At 40.4% G+C, this 16,585-nt stretch overlaps 3 protein-coding genes across 3 annotated transcripts in view; 1 reads left to right on the forward strand and 2 right to left on the reverse strand.

Moving 5' to 3' along the window:
• Window positions 1-173: 173 nt before the first annotated feature.
• Window positions 174-2,104, forward strand: LOC107680286 (mitochondrial pyruvate carrier 1-like). Its single transcript, XM_016476115.1, has 4 exons — window positions 174-364; window positions 1,389-1,485; window positions 1,572-1,704; window positions 1,806-2,104. The coding sequence occupies exons 1-4, from the start codon at window positions 290-292 to the stop codon at window positions 1,828-1,830; spliced, it is 330 nt and encodes a 109-aa protein (XP_016331601.1). The 5' UTR covers window positions 174-289; the 3' UTR covers window positions 1,831-2,104.
• A 434-nt stretch (window positions 2,105-2,538) lies between these two features.
• Window positions 2,539-11,974, reverse strand: LOC107680277 (uncharacterized). The gene is made up of 14 exons (XM_016476104.1): window positions 11,905-11,974; window positions 11,658-11,805; window positions 11,485-11,550; window positions 10,906-11,140; window positions 10,235-10,435; window positions 9,053-9,337; window positions 8,574-8,753; window positions 7,938-8,481; window positions 7,705-7,844; window positions 7,116-7,471; window positions 4,382-4,492; window positions 4,084-4,301; window positions 2,827-2,893; window positions 2,539-2,705 (listed from the first exon to the last, which is right to left on the reverse strand). The coding sequence occupies exons 1-14, from the start codon at window positions 11,916-11,918 to the stop codon at window positions 2,637-2,639; spliced, it is 2,634 nt and encodes an 877-aa protein (XP_016331590.1). The 5' UTR covers window positions 11,919-11,974; the 3' UTR covers window positions 2,539-2,636.
• A 398-nt stretch (window positions 11,975-12,372) lies between these two features.
• Window positions 12,373-16,585, reverse strand: part of LOC107680279 (uncharacterized) — a 20,257-nt gene continuing 16,044 nt past the window's right edge. Inside the window, exons 6-7 of the mRNA XM_016476106.1 lie at window positions 14,694-14,879; window positions 12,373-13,545 (exon numbers count right to left, since the gene is read on the reverse strand). Of these exons, the coding sequence (XP_016331592.1) occupies window positions 12,373-13,545; window positions 14,694-14,879 (1,359 nt within the window). The remainder of the gene's footprint in view (window positions 13,546-14,693; window positions 14,880-16,585) is intronic.

Consider the following 16,585-nt stretch of genomic DNA (forward strand, 5'->3'; position numbering starts at 1 on the left):
TAAGACTAAAATATAAATTAGTTTTTTTTCATCTATACCATTTCCTTACAATTTTCTAAGTTCTGAGCGAATGGCATTCATTAGCATCAAATACTCCTTCACAAGTGTATCTAAAGCTTTGTTTCCAGTGCTCTGAGGGCTTTACATTTGCCTGGAGTACACGTTTACGCAGGAAATGACGTCAGCGCGCCTGCGTGACTCTGTCCTCTAGCTGACGTCGCGTAGCTGCAGCAGCGAGCAGTGTTTACTGTTTACTTCACTTCGTCCTGTAATCATCTCCTGACGGACAATGGCTGGAACTCTGGCGCGTAAAGCCGTGGATCATCTCCGCAGTAAAGAGTTCAGAGATTACCTCACGAGGTCAGTAACGAGTCAAACAGTGTGGATGTGTGAGGATCACCGCGCGGAGCGTGTGAAGCATTGATATGAATGTGTGTGTGTGTAAATGACATATCTACGGTGTGAAGGACAGTGCTGCAGTGCCGCTGAGAGCCTGAGGGCGGCGCCACTGAGCCACGCTCACAAACATCAGTATTTGTATTTTGTAGTGTTTTCCTTATGATGACATTGGAATCGCTTGAATTAACACAGCGTTATCTTCAGTCAAACTGTCAGTGAAATAAAAGCATCTTCACGTTGTTACTCGTGTGCATTACACACTGCAAAAAAGCTATTCTTAGTGTTTTGTCTTGTTTCTAGTATAAATGTCAAGATGCATTTACTTGACAAGTAAAACGACTTAAGATAGTACGTCTTGTTTTCTTACCCCATTGGCAGGTATTTTTGCTTGTTTTAAGCAAACAAAAAAACTAAATTGAGATTTGTTTTGAAGTAAACAAGACCTATTTTAAGTCATTTTACTTGTCAAGTAAATTCATGTTGATTCACGGATTTTTACACGGTTATACTAGAAAACAAGACAAGAATACTAAGTAAGAAAATCTTTTTTTTGCATTGCATTGCATTGGTTTTATGGCAGGAAAGTGGCTTTATTGACTAAGTTTAACATTGTTCTAAGAGCTTTATTTAGTAAATAATTGTACATTTTGTAAAAATGTTGCAGCGCCGTTGTTTAAAAATTATTATTATTTTTTTATTAAATCAAGCCAGTTTTTGTCTTCATGTCTGTTTATTTTGAACGACCAGACGCTTGCTGTTGTACACTGATCATCTGTATGGGATATGTTGTATTTGGTTGTGATTAAGAAAGTGCTTGTTTTAACTTCATGACTGTGTCGATGGTTTCCTCTCACGATCGACCCGCTCCTCCTGTGGGATCTTCACTCGCCTCAGCACAGTAAGTCCTCAGCATCACGGTGTAATCTAATCAAGGCTCATAGCACGCACATGTGCGGTTGTTACAGGCTTCGTGTGTCATGTTATTCCAGCATTTCTGGGGTCCGGTGGCAAACTGGGGCCTGCCCATCGCCGCCATCAGCGACATGAAGAAGAGTCCAGAGATCATCAGCGGCAGAATGACCTTCGGTACGTGACAGAGCGACAGCTTGCGCAACAGCCCGATACTGTGAGGTCAAAGGTCAACGGAGGTGTTTTCGCTCTTGTTTTAACAGCTCTCACCTGCTACTCGCTGCTGTTCATGCGCTTCGCCTACAAGGTCCAGCCCAGAAACTGGCTTCTGTTCGCCTGCCACTTCACCAATGAAGCGGCTCAGCTCGTTCAGGGCAGCAGACTCATCAAATACAAGCAAGAGCTTTCACACTTCATTCTGATTTCTAGTGTTATCTGGTCTATGTGTTCAGGCTAGGCTGACTATTATAAGGTCTGTTTCTCGTTGTCTTCCTCAGCATGGAGAAGAAGATGGCCAAGTGATGAAGGTTTATGTGCATAGCGCTCACGGTCAAGCTTCTTAGGAGATCCGCCAATCTGATCTGTTTCAACACAATAAATAACCGTTCATAAACATAGATGACTGGTTTTATGCTGTTTCCTCTCTGTTACACATATAACATTTTAAGCCTGGTTGTGACGCAGCTTTGAAGGTTACGTTTGTATGTAATGTAGAAATACTTGATTAATATATTTCCATACGTAATGCAATCAGTGTGTGTTAAAAATGAATACGGAGAAACAATAAAACACGTAATAATGCTTTTGCTCTTTTGACTATATTTATCCGTCTCTCTATCTTATCTGTTCTTCACACAAAGCTATCGGAGACCTTCAGAAGACATTGCATAACATGTATGCTGTTGTCATAATGGAGATAATTGAATTCATGTGGAAAATGGTCAGGATATTCTACAAATAAATCGCGTTCTATGGAGTAAAGGCATGGAGCTTTTTGAAAAACATGAGGGTGAATAAATGACGACAGGATTGAGTGAAATGTGCTTTCCACAGAAACCAGCTTGCCCAGACCACTTCGTTTCAGAACTTTTAATATTTGACAAACTAATACATTAACACAGAAATAACTAACTTGCAAGTAATCAAACGATAATACATTGTTCAGAGAATGCTTATAAAAATGAAGTTTATTCAGTGCAAACATCTACAGTAAACAAATCCCAGCTCCAGTTTCAGGCATGTGGTGTTGATCTGGCTTCTTCTTCTTCATGCATGAGAAATTCACTTCACCTGTAACTTCACTAACTAGGAGCGAAAGAATCAGCGTTTCACAAGTCGTCAGCAGTGACGGTAAGATTAACGGGATTCCCCAGGATCAATCCCTCCTCTTCGTCCTCCTGCGATGAACAAAAACATTGTAAAAACAATGTGCTAATCCAAGTTTAAATCAATGTAAAAATGCAGTCCACTTCTTAGAAGGAAATTCTTCACACAGCACAAAAAAGCACAGTTACTCGCCTCATCTTTTTCTTTGTAGTCTTTCTCTGTGCTTCTGTATGAGACCACATGGATGAGGGTGTATACTCTGTAATGGGAGACAACAGGGCTTTACATCTCAAATAATCAAGTTCCATATATTTGTGTGTGTGTGTGTGTGTGTGTGTGTGTGTGTGTGTACACTGGCATTCAACATTTTGGGATCAGTAAGATTATTAATGTTTTTTTTTTTTTTTAAATAAGTCTCTTATGCACATCAAGGCTGTATCTATTTGATCCAAAATACAGAAAAAAACAAACTAATTTTGTGAAATATTATTGCATAATTGGGGGGTGGGGGGGCTGTGAAACTTATTCATAATTCTTTGATAAAAAAAAGTTTAAAATAACTATTCAAAATATAAATTTATACACTATTCAAAAGTTTGGGGTCAGTATTTATTTTTAAGAAATTAGTACTTATTATTTATTTAGCAATGATGTGTTAAATTCATAAAAAGTGATAGTAAACACATATTGTTAGATTTATATTTTTAATAAATGCTGTTCTTTTTAACTTTTTATTCATCAAAGAATCGAAAAAGTATCACAGGTTCCAAAAAAATATTAATAAACAGTTTCAACACTGATAATAAGTCAGCATATTAGAATGATTTCTGAAGGATCATGTGACACTGAAGAGTGGAGTAATGATGCTGAAAATACAGCACTGTCACAGAAAATAAATGATATCTTCAAGTATATTAAAATATGAAACCAATATTAGAAATTGCAAAAAATATTTCACAATATTAATGTTTTTTTTCTGTATATTTGATCAAATAAATACAGTCTTGATGAGCATAAGAGACTCCATTAAAAAAATTAAAAATCTAACTTTTGAACGGCAGTATATATAATATTATAAAACAGATAGTTCCGGTGCTTGATTCTGATTGGCTGAGCCGCGTTTCGAAGCTGTTGTAAATTACTCTACAAAGTAACATACACCTTTGTTTACGTTTGTGTGTTGCTCGGCAACCACTTTGTAGCAACCACAACTGTTTCTGAGGAGCTACATTGTTTGGTGGAAGAATACTGTTTTTATTAATATCATTACACTTTATTTAAACCTTTCTATGTATATGGAATAACTGTTTTATAAAAGCAATAAGCCCCGTGAAGCCGTGGTTTACGGTGAATTTATAACAGCTAAGGGGGTTTTAGGCACTCTGCTTAATTGCTTTAGTAGATTGCTTGTTCAGGTGCCAATGTGGCAGTATGTGATGCGTGTTTTACCTGTGGTAAAGCATAGCCAAGAACTGGATGATGAGCAGAAGGGCGAATGACAGCAGAAACATCAAACTCAAAGGCTCCACCCTCAAGGGATCTGGTGCCAAAGTTCCGTTAGGATAGTACTTTGGAATATTGATGCTCAGAACATCAGTGCCAATGGCCTGAAGGAAGAACGTCGCTACAATCCATAGGACATTAATTATGAAGTACAAAAACACTGCCTGCAAAACAGAGAATAGTTCTCATTTAGTATATAGAGTTACGGGCCAGGAGCAATGAAGTTTTCGCTTGCCAACCTTACCTTGTTCCGTAGCGACTTTAGTTCCCGTGTCACTTCCTCGAGGTGAGCTTTGTTATCTTGAATGGGTAGTAGATAACGCTCTATCAGTTTATTCCAGAAATCGTGTTCATCCTGGTAAAATAGGAAACATATATATAATGTGGCTGCATATAAAAGACTTTACATTTTGAGTGCAGTCAACCAGTTAATTTAGCCAAATGCATTACTTATCCATTGAAAATCTACTGAAGCTTTTCCCAACATGATTAACCCAAATGAGTCTACATTATTTGTCAATCTTGGAACAGTATTCCTGTCAGCCAGTTAAAGCCAACCTAACTTTGTAAACCAAATTCCTAATCAATTCCTACTCATAACTGGTTTAGTTCCAGGCCCTACCCTTAGCCCTTACCATGAAGCTAAATGATAACATCTGATAGCTCTCATTGCTCACTGAGATTTGAGTAGTTAGGACATACAACATCCTTTGTTGGTCTTACTATAAAGGAACACTATTCCTGTCAACCAGTCAAAGCCAACCATATCTCCATACCCAAAAACAATTCCTGAATGTTGACTATACACAAATCCCCTAACCTTAGACTTATCACTTAGCCATTAACATGAGGCTTGACCATGATTTGAACTAGGGATGTCCCGAGCCAATCTTAAAGGGTTAGTTCACCCAAACATGAAAATTCTGTCATTAATTACTCACCCTCATGTCGTTCTAAACCCGTAAGACCTCCGTTCATCTTCGGAACACAAATTAAGCTATTTTTGATTAATTCTGAGAGCTCTCAGACCCTCCCATAGACAGCAATGCAATTACCACGATCAAGGTCCAGAAACGTAGCAAGGAGATCGGTAAAATAATCCATGTGACATCAGGGGTTCAACCGTAATTTTACGAAGCTACAAGAATACTTTTTGTATGCAAAGAAAACTAAAATAATGACTTTATTCAACAATTCGTCTCCTCCGCGTCACCCTGCTGCCATTTTGGAGAATATCCACTGAACGTAAACAGCGTATGCTATTCTGTGTCAGCTGCGTCGTTTTCTATGTTGTGTATGCTTTGATTTGAACAAAAACAACGTATCCGCATGACACAGTATTGTATAAAGTATTCTCGTAGCTTCGTAAAATTACGGTTGAACCCCTGATGTCACATGGATTATTTTACTGTTGTGGTAATTGCATTGCTGTCTGTGGGAGGGTTAGGGAGCTGTCAGGATTAATCAAAAATATCTTAATTTCTTACAGGTTTAGAACGACACGAGGGTGAGTAATTAATGACAGATTTTATTTTTGGGTGAACTAACCCTTTTAGGATCAGGATCGGGGCCAATCAAGCATTTTTTTAACTGATCGTTTCGGCTCTCCCAGGCCCGATTATTATCTTACATCAGCTGTCATGCTGGTGTTGTACAGTAGGAGGCGGTATGCGCCTTTAAAGTGGGGTATGTATTTTTTTTAAAACGCTTGAGAAAACTTGAGTCTGGCCAAGTACCAAAACAAACTTGTAGCCAATCAGCGTGTCTACTCATGATGCAGATGAGAGAGTGTTCAGTGCACAGGACGGACATTAGCCGAGCTGAGCGACAGGAAGATATAACGTTATGGCGGATACAAAACAAAAGAGGAAATCTGCGGAACAAAAGAAGGCTTACGATAAGGCAAGAAGTAGGACCCGTGTAAATATCGGATCAGCTTTCCAGCGCTGGAGAGAACTCAAGGAGCGGGAAGGCCTGCGATCAGACGCCGAGGTTGCTATGTTTTTTCTCGATAGGTGAGTAATGCGCCGCAACAGCTAAAGTCTGTCTACACTGGACGCGACAAAGCGACTGTTGAATATCATTTGAAATTTGTGTCAACACGTCATAAATAGAACACAGCAGCAGTTTTCTGTCGGGGATTTGTCGTGACGCACCGCCCTGCATCCAGTGTAGACGGCATCACTGATTATAATGAGTTCTATAGTATTTTGTCACGCCGCGCCGCTCGCATCTGGTGTAGACACGGTGTAACATAGGTTTTGCTTTGTTTCACAGAACTTTTATTATTATTTATTAATTTTAAGCAATAATGATTTTAATAAGTGATTACGAAATATAATAATTCGTTCCACGATTTAGGCCTACTAAAACTAGCGAATGAACGAATTAACGAACGAATGAATTCGTGCCAGCTAAGTCTAAACAAGAGAACGAATACTTAATTCGTGGCCATAATTTAGACTAAACGAAAAAATGAATTCTTAATTCGTGGCCATAATTTTTGGTGGTTTGAAATATCAACATTGGCTACCAGAAATCGCTTGCCCCACTTTTAAGTGGGTTTGCTAAACACCATTAAGAAGAAAAGAAGACGCTGAAATGTGCGTGTCTGGTATTCTTACACCGCGAGCTTCATGCTTTCTAACCATATCTCCACTTTTTCCCATTGATGTTTTCATTATTTTGCTTATTGTAAATATAAAATAGAAGAAGTTTATATCAGTAGTCCCAGTAGCCCCATATTCTTAATTGTGACCACAACTCTGCATACATTGGATAGATTTTAATAACTTTAATATATATAGGGAGAAGCATCCGGCCGCCCGGAGTGTTCACATCATCGAACCTGGCCCCCTTTAAAAAAGTTTGGACACCCATGAGGTAAATGTTGATGCATTGATGGGAATGGAACAATCCAGGAACATGTCCTACTTGTGTAAATCTCATTAGAACATGAACCATCCAGAAATCATTACCTCAGATAGTTTCTCAACCTGTGGAGCCACAAGGGTTCTTTCGATTGCCCTCTTGACACGCCGCTCCAGTCGCTGCGCTCCGTTCTCGATGCGGTTTGTCTTCACGATGCGCCTGGCGGCTTCGTTCAGAGCATACTGCAGTTCCTCCAGCTGACTCACACTCAAGACATCCTCGGGACCCACTTTATCCCTCAGCTCCTCGTTCAGGGTGTCGGTGAGAATCAGCACCAGTTCCTCGCACAGATCCTCCTGGTTCTTGTTTCTCAGTGTGTATCGGATCTGCTCCTGAAGGTTTCTCTTCAGATTTGCATACGTCAGTTTCTTCAGGAACTCTTTCTTCACGGGCTCCACCCAGTCTGTCCGTTTGAATAAGAACAACGTAAACAAATAATTCAGTGCACAGGCCAACCCTACACTCAGAATAGGGTACATTTGAGAAGTTTATGCGGTTTGAATCAGAGATTCTCATTCCATTACTAATTCCATTACTAACTTAGTTCATAGAACATTGTGCTGACAAGATAATCATGAATCACGTGTGCTAGATAAGAGACCTGTAGGAATGGATCTAAAAGATGTCATGTCTTACCACTCTCAGGCACAACTTCTTTCGGCTCCAGAGTATCGTAATCATTGTAATAATCATCATCATCGTCATCGTCATCATCATCATAGTCTGTGTCATCATTAAATGGGTCGGCTTTTTTCTCACAGCTTTTGGAACTCCCACTGTAAGATTCATTTGAAGCAACAGTTGGGGAAATATAAGAACTTTTCAGCAGCATGGCAAATGTAATCCTAAGATATTTTCATAGTCTTTACCTTCTATCAGAGCAACTGTCTTTTTCCTCATTGTCCTTGTTGAGATTCTCTTTGGAATTGTCCTTCTTACGAGGCATCTCCTCGATGTAGTCAAGGATGTGTTTGTTCGCATCTAAGCTGTTCTGGACATCATGGTTGCTCTGAGCCTTCGGCTCTTCTGGCTCGGTTTTGGCAGCAGGTGTGTTTGGATTGACGGCTTGCTGGATTTGTTGAAGGACTAGATTTTCAGTCTCTTGAGTGACTTGGATTTTCACATCCCAACAGCACATTTTGCAGTCACGATTGCACACAGCACCCACTTGCTTTTTCTGCTCCTTCGCCTTGTTGGATTCTCGAGTGCCCCAAGATACAATGTGCATGTTGACAAGGGAATATATGGTGAGGAGGAGATATCCACTGGGAATGCAAATGAAGTACATCAGACCGTAGATAATCAAAGTGCACTCTTGAGGGTGAAGAATGGCTGTCACCATGTAAAGGATCGCACCAGACACCAGGAAGAGTCCAGTAGGAGTTATAAATGTTTCCTGTTTAACCATGTCACCTAAAATAAGACATTCAATGAAATGGAATATCACCAAGCATGTTTTAAACACACACACACACACACACAAAATGATAATTAGCAATGTTTACCAATAATGGAAAAGAAGGATGCAGTCATCAGGAATGCATATATGACACTGAGAATGGCAGCAATTGTGATTTGGAAGTTGGGTTTGGCCAAAAAACATATGAGCATGTAAACAGCTGGAGGTACAACAGCAATTATTATAGAAAGAGTGCCTTCAATTCCAAAAACAAATTGGAAAGCTCCTAAAATGGAAAAGAAAGAGAAAATTAGCAGTTTCCATACATTTATATATTCACAGAGATGTATTTTTGACCAGGTCATACCAGCCTAAGAAGTTCAGGTTGGTAAACCAAGCTTTGTCTTGCATGTTAACCAGCTCAACCAGGTCTCTACCAGATTGGGCAATACACAAGCCCTAAACAGGTTGACCGAATGGTCTACCAGGTCAGCCTCAGCTCCTTCAGAAGCTGGTTTAACTGACATTTCCAGCAGGGTAGTCAAACCTCCATAATACGTCCTTACCCATTCTTTGAATATTTACCTGCTACCATGAGGGTGACAGAGGCAGGTCCCAGGATGGAGGAAGCCACAGTGAAGGTCTGATATAAGATGTAGAGCATGGATATGGAGGTGTTCCTCTTGACCGTGTCTTTCCCGCTATGGAGCAGATCGAGAGTGTTGGCCAGTGTTGAAGGACCCCATCGACGCCTCTGGTTGTAAAACTCTTTGAACTCTTGCGGTGAGTTGGTGAAAGCATCTGAAGCAGCGTTATACTCCACCCGCCAGCCCTGCTGCAGGAGAAGAGTGCACAGCCAACGGTCCTCACCTAAATGTGAGCAGATGAGTAACATGATTAACTGGTGGAGCTCAGAGGAACCATACAGAATCATCTACACAGAAACATCTGATGCAGTATGTCTTGGTAACCATCTACTTTACGGAACAGAAGCACTGAAAAAAAAAATGTTAACAAAAGTTGATGTAACCTTATCATGTTTATTAAATTACATTGCTAGCTGCTTCTGAATTTTGATGTAAAATATTAGATCCATGTCATATGTGTAGACATTATGGGCCAGATTTACTAAACAGGGCAAATTAGCATTAGAGCGCAACTCCATAAAAGCACCGATGGGAGGGGAACATTTTTAAATTTAGATTGACTCCCATAAACTCCCATAAATTTTGCGTCTGAAAGGGAAACCCCTACAAATGCATATTCAATAAAGTCAGGTGCAAAAATAACTGTCCACGCCTTTTGAGCACTAATTCTTTACTGCACGTCTTTAGTAAATCCTGACAGCACTATTTTAACGCCAAAAGATGGTTTGCGTTGACACAAGCTGTTAGTAAATCTGGCCCTAAATATTCTTTGTTAAATATTAACTGGTAACATGGCATTGACATGGGATAAGCCTTTTTAGCTATTCCCCTGCAGTAGGGTGAAATCAGTCCCAAAAGAAGACACATTTCCACCTATTAGGCATTTACAAACACTGCAGTACTAGACATGACAAGTGTCAATACATACCAGGCTAATCAGATATACTCTATGCTTCGTTGGATGACAAGATAGTAAAGACAGTAAAGACAAATGTGTAAGATAATGTAACTGCAAGGTATTTTTTAAGCATAAACAAGACTTCTAGTGGATGGTTAGCATGCTAGTAAGATATCCAATGCTATAGAAACAGGACGGGATTCTGAGCGTAGGCATGTTTACCTTGATCATACTGCACATACTCAGAGGCTCGTGTGGCTTTGGTGGTGTATCGCTTCAGGACGTTGTCGTCCATCAGTGCAGATCCTCTGAACAGACTGAAACAGCCTGGACTGCACAGAACTGAGCCAAACACGTGCTCTGCTGTCTTCTGAAGCCAGTGACCCACTGCGTACTCGAACTTCTGATACCACACCATTGGGCCTGAAACATGGGGACGTAGAACATGAATGGAGGGTGGTGCGCATACTGCATGTGAGCATTTTTATATTCAGGTTATGTCTTTCAGGTAGCTGAGCACTGTTATCATATTGTAAATGCTGGCTGTCATTTGTTGTTGAGATTAGCTTTCTGATGATCTTGATAGGCTCTTTCTAGTATGCAGTGTTAATATAAATCTGCGGTGATTGCCTGGAAGCGTTTATGTAAGTGGACTTTGTATGTTGATCAGCATTTGAATAGCAGGCCTATAAAAGGGCACGTCATTGTCTGCTATAGATCCAGACCGCACCTTCTTTCTTCCTTTTAAGTCATGTACAGGTTTTTGTGAGTTTTATGCAATACTGTTATGAAATTTGACATTCTACATTCCCTATAAGCAAAGGTTTTTTTCAAAATATGACAATTTGTGTTCGGTTGTTTGATTTTTCTCTCTGAATACAGATTATTTTTACCCATTCCAGTGGGGTGGATGCGTCCACAGGCTGCGCCCACGGTGTCATACATTCTCAGACGATCGACGAGCAGAATCAGAGCGGCGGGGTGGAAGTCTGTGTCTCCATCCAAGGCCATGATATATGTGTTTTCGTCAGATATATGCCTCCTCTTGCTGTCATTGTCATACGAAGGTAGCAAATAACTCTCACCATCTAATGATATGAGACTGGCACGACTTGGGTTGTTTTGTCTCTGTAAGAACACACAGTGTCAAAAACGGTTATCTTCAGCCATATGTGCTCCCTAGGTCATCTGTTTCTAGGTTTGCCTTGGGTCAAAAGGGTCCTTCTTTGCGTCTCTCCAGTCTCTAGATATGGCTCAGGTCCCTCCTTCAATATAAGTGTGTGGGACCTTTTTTGTCCATGTTTGATCACTTTAAAGTGGTATGATTTATGCACATGGCCCAAAGGGGGATAGGGGATTATTTGAATCAGTAAACCAACATATGAGCAATAGCAGTAGTGAAGCTTGACTTATCCAACATCACTAGTGACCGAATGCTCAATACTAAAGGAAAATCAAATAGAAAAACTTACTGTTATTTTCTGAGGGTTTTTGACATTGTATCCTTTCCAGCCAAGCAGGTAATACAGGTACATGATCTGAAAATGCACACATGCTCAGTCAGATTCAGGTAAATGTTCAAAATTAACAGTGTTGCAAAGACTGAATTATTTTTCATACTAAGGAATACGATTGTGATGTTCACCTGTGACCATCTCTTTTTGTTTCGAATCAGTTCTTTGTCTTTAATGTGGATGTAAAGCATGTTTCCCTCTGGCATGACAATCACAAGACGACCCCCATATGGTGTTTCAATGATGGAAACTTCATCGGGCTCCTTATTTGTAAATACCCTTGAAGACAAAAACAGTGATATTTAGTTTACAGTTGGTTGTGAAATACCATTAACATCAGTCTGTTCGCTGATCACGGACAGAAAACCTTTGCCTTACCTGTACACCTCCATGATTACTTGTATAAGATCGCAAACATAGGTGTTGACAAGCTTTTTCTCAGTGTCTTTTTCTATCATGAAGCCATCGTCAACATAAATATGGCATTCAAAGTCAAAGCAGTCCTTGTGTTCCTCCTTCGGATCCCCTCGGTATCTGTCCAATCTGAAACCAACAAACAAGCCAAACGAATGAAGAATTGCAGCTGGTTGGTTGAAGCCCCTTAGGTGAAGAAAAGTCTTAGCGATCATTTGCAGCTAGGTGTTTTCTTTGCTTAAGGGGTTTCAGTCAACTGGGCTTTGAGCTGAAATATATTTGTGATCACTGTATACATACCTGAACATTGAAGTCATGATTTTCAGCATCTCATCATATGTTTCATGCCACATTGTTGCACAAAGGTAAATGACACAGTTTTCCACTTCATCGTTACCGCTACTACACGACAGAAAGAAGGAAAGGAAACAGTCAGATTTTGACTAAATTCATGCACTTGTACTGTATTATGTGTATCATTTCATAGACATCATGGTGTAATATGTACCTCTCCTTGTTTGCCGTACGAACCGCTTTCATTTTCGTGTTCAGCAGCATAGAGAGGTCAATGAAGGCGGATTCATACAAGCGGCGTACGAAAAGTTGGGACGTGCGTTCAATCCTCTGCACCTTGATTCTCCACACGTAATATGTGCATGAGACCAGGCCGAGCCACATGCAGACCCCCTCCAGCGCCAGCATGGAGAAAGGCCACATGGCGTTCGGGTTGTTGAGTGACGTTTTGCAGATACTATAGGAAATTTCCAGCATCACGACTGGGGTGGTGTTGACGTCTTTGAGAGTTTCAAGTTCGTGACAAAATGGCCAGAAAGGAGTTTTAACTGTAAAATTGTCGCCAGAGCTATATAAGCTAGCAGTTTGTGAGGAAGGGACCAACATCTCAGCTTGTGTCAAGAACAGTATCATGCCCAGGATTAGCGTCGCTGGACCAGTTAACGACACGGGCAGAGCAAAAGCAAACGTCATCGAGTGGATCTTGCAGGCCACGACTCCGAACCAGTGGCAGGCAGCAGAGCAGAATGCCTGCAGGAAAAACAGCCCAAGGCCTATCTCTACCGTGCCTTTACTGGCTTTGGTGAAAGCATCCCAGTTAATGCGAGCATCGGCTTCAACAATCAGGCAGTAATACAGAAAGTACACCCCCAAGGTCAGTGCTATTCGAATGAGGCTGGTGAACAGATAAATGGCATCTCGGAAAGTGTCCAGTTCGCTGAGCATTTCCTGAATGTTAGTGCTGGCCTGAAAAGGGTTCTCCCACCAGTTCAGAGAAACCAGCAGCGTTGCAAAAATTGCAATGCCTACATAAATGTAGCAACCTTCTACTTGTCCTGGCACATAAGAGGACTCTCTCACATAGTAGTCGACCACCAGTAGAACGTAGCCGCTGAGCACTAGGATGAGGGAGCATATGGGGTACAGGATCATCCAGCTCTGTGTCTGCAATCGGAAGGCGATCTGAAGCACGGCTGAAAGGATGCAGATGCCTCCGGGGATGCTGAGGTTTGTGAGAACATCAAGCTTAGGCATCACAATGAGCACCAGGATCGCAGTCCCCACGGCCACCAGACTCTCAATCCCACACATCTGCAGAAGCATTGACAACAATCATTACATGTGTACACACTGAGACTTCCATAGCATTCAAGGTACACATTTCATCAGTTCATGAATGTCTGAAGTACAGGAGCTACACCAAGAGTTACTCCTCTGCCATCAATTCATCGTTATTATATAACAGCATGAGCAGACTGAGTCGGCATCCTACGCTAAATGGTCGTCTGGTATGTCTAACCTGCTGGAAAATCCAAATAAATTCAGCTTGGTTTTGCATAGGTTTCAAAGCTGGTCTTTCAAGCTCTTTGGTTGGTTCAACCAGGTCTAAGTGGTTGATTAACTGGACAACCAGTTCCCAGGGCTACAGGTATCTAGGTGCATAAACTTGCCGGGTTAGTGCAGGTAGACCACCTTGGCAAAGGGTTAGATCAGGATGGTCAACTAGTAGATCAGTTAGCCATCCAGAGAGTATGTCAGCTCACATTTTAGCTTTAATATTTTTATTAGTGGTGCTTTAAAGGAGGGGTATCCAAAGAGCTACAGAGCATTGGTCTTAAACCCTGCTCCTGGGGACCCACTTTCCAGCTCCAGCTGAAGGAGGTTGGAAAGAAACTTTGCAGGACAGTGGGTCCCCAGGAGCAGGGTTGAACACCTACGCTGTTGAGTTCAGCTCCAACACAATCAAAGCTGTTATAGACAGGTTTGTTAGAGCAGGTTGGAGTCTGCAGGAAGGTAGATATCCAGGACAGGGTTGGAAACCCCTGCTTTATAAGAATAATGTAACAAATTTCAGATGTTGTGTATACCTAACATTTTTGCATTAGTCATCAACATGTTCAGTAAACACTGCAGGTGTTATGATGGTCTTGCACATGGAGATGTGCCTTTCATTTTACTCACTCCAGCCTCACATTACTTGAAGTCATTTCAAGATTGATTTGGACTTATCAGAAAGCAGTGATATCTGAGTAAGTGAGCTGTTTACTTTGTAATTTATCCATCTATTTCTACCCGTTTGATTCACGGGCCAATGCATCACATGCAACTTCCCCTTTTCATTCCTCATTACCCACTTACATGCCCACGTATTAGGAACTGCTGGACTTGTGCATGCTTTTTCTATATAATACTGGGGAATGGAGTGTTCTCATATGTTAATCTGCATCATGTCAACTCACGATTCCCAGTGTCCTTGGGTTAGGGGCCACATAGCTCTTGAAGACACACTTCCACAGAGACTTCAGGAACATCAGCAGGTTTGGCATCACTAGCACACACATCAACATCAGCGTGTAGAACTGTTTGTCCACATTGTTTCTCAAAGACACTGGACTGGTCAGAGTGGTCAAAACCAGCAGAGAGCCCTACAATACAAAAATGCCTTTAATGCGTTGGATCATTACACATAATCATCTATGAATCACTGAATCTTCCATGTCATGTGAGCATGAAAATGTCAGCAACTGCAATAAGAAACAAGGTCGCCCAGTAAAGGGTCCCACTTTATATTAAGTGGCCTTAACTACTATGTACTCACATTTAAATTAATAATTTGGTACAATGCACTTATTGTGTACCATAAATATTTTTACATTGTACTTATATTTTAAAGATACCTGCATGTAATTACATCTGTAATTAATTTATGTAATTACATTTATTATTACACTGTTTACCCATCCCTTACACCTTAACCCACCCTTAAACCTACCCATACCACCAAACCTGTCCCTAACCTTACCCGTATCCCACCTCAATAGCAGCAGAAGTGTTTTACAATACAATATGAACACAATAAGTACATTCTATTTATTCTTTGATGTAAGTACATAGTAGATAAGGCCACTTAGTGTGACGTAGTTACGCATGTTAATGCACTTTACATGTTACCTGCATAATTAGGGGTTCAAGCACATAGTGATGAAACCCTATTGTAATTGTTAGGATTTTTTTTTTTTTTATTATTATTATTATTTTTCTCCGCTAAAACTGATCGTGCAGACCAAACTGTAAGGCCTAGAGAGCTGAAATTTGGCCAGAAAGTAGAGCTCCCTGAGGGGACATTCTGACAAAGACTCACCCCAATCGGCCAATAGGTGGCGCTACAGCGATCAAAAACGCGTAAGTGCTAATAACTCCTAAACCACTTGTCGTAGACTCAAAAATTTTACATTTTTGGAATCCTTGGGTCAAGGCAAATTAAAAATGGTCGCTGTGATTTTGGGTCTAGGAAGTCTCGTTTTTCCGCAAATTTGAATTATGTCCAAAACCTACTTTTGCGAACTAGTCCTAGGTTTTCGTCCGATCGGAACCAAACAAGTGTAGAAATATTCCCTGGTCAGTGAATATCAATAATTATCAAAAAAAGTTGACATTTCGACTCACGGTTGCGTACGAAAGAGACGCGGCCAATTTTACAAAAATGGCTATAACTCCTGAACGGAATGAGATATCTTCACCAAACTCGGTAGACATGTGTAAGAGCTCAATCTTTGGTTAAATAAAAAACAATTGTGCAGCTCTGCCACTTGGTGGCGCTATAAAATGTAAAAAAACATAAAAAACGACTATACGCAACCGTTGAGAAGGTATCTTCTCAAAACTGTGTAAATTGATGCATAATTTCATTTTAAACAAGCATGCAAAATTTAAGAGAGATTGGGCAAAAAAATAACACTATAATAGTTATAAATTTTAAAGACAGTGTTGTATGAGAAATTGCATTTATAACCACTAGATGGCAGCGGAAGACCACTAATGGACCACTAATTCAACTCACTCAAACAGTACTGTTCATAGGTTTGATGGATTCATGCTTAGACATTATAAAATCACTGTTATAACATTTAAAATCACATTGAGTCAAAGTTTACCATTTTGTTCATACAGACATATCAGTTTTTATTTATTAATTATGCCAGATTATGATTACAGTGAAACCTAAAAATGACATATAAACTCTTAAAAAGAGAAGACTTGCAATAAGTTTTGTGTCACCTGTCATTTATTTCAAATATCTATATCTGCAACAAAATGTGTGTGCATGTATGTCTGTGTATGTGTGTGTGTA

Source organism: Sinocyclocheilus anshuiensis, unplaced genomic scaffold (assembly GCF_001515605.1).
Source record: "Sinocyclocheilus anshuiensis isolate Anshui unplaced genomic scaffold, SAMN03320099.WGS_v1.1 scaffold1274, whole genome shotgun sequence".
In the NCBI taxonomy this organism is placed as follows: Eukaryota; Metazoa; Chordata; class Actinopteri; order Cypriniformes; family Cyprinidae; genus Sinocyclocheilus; species Sinocyclocheilus anshuiensis.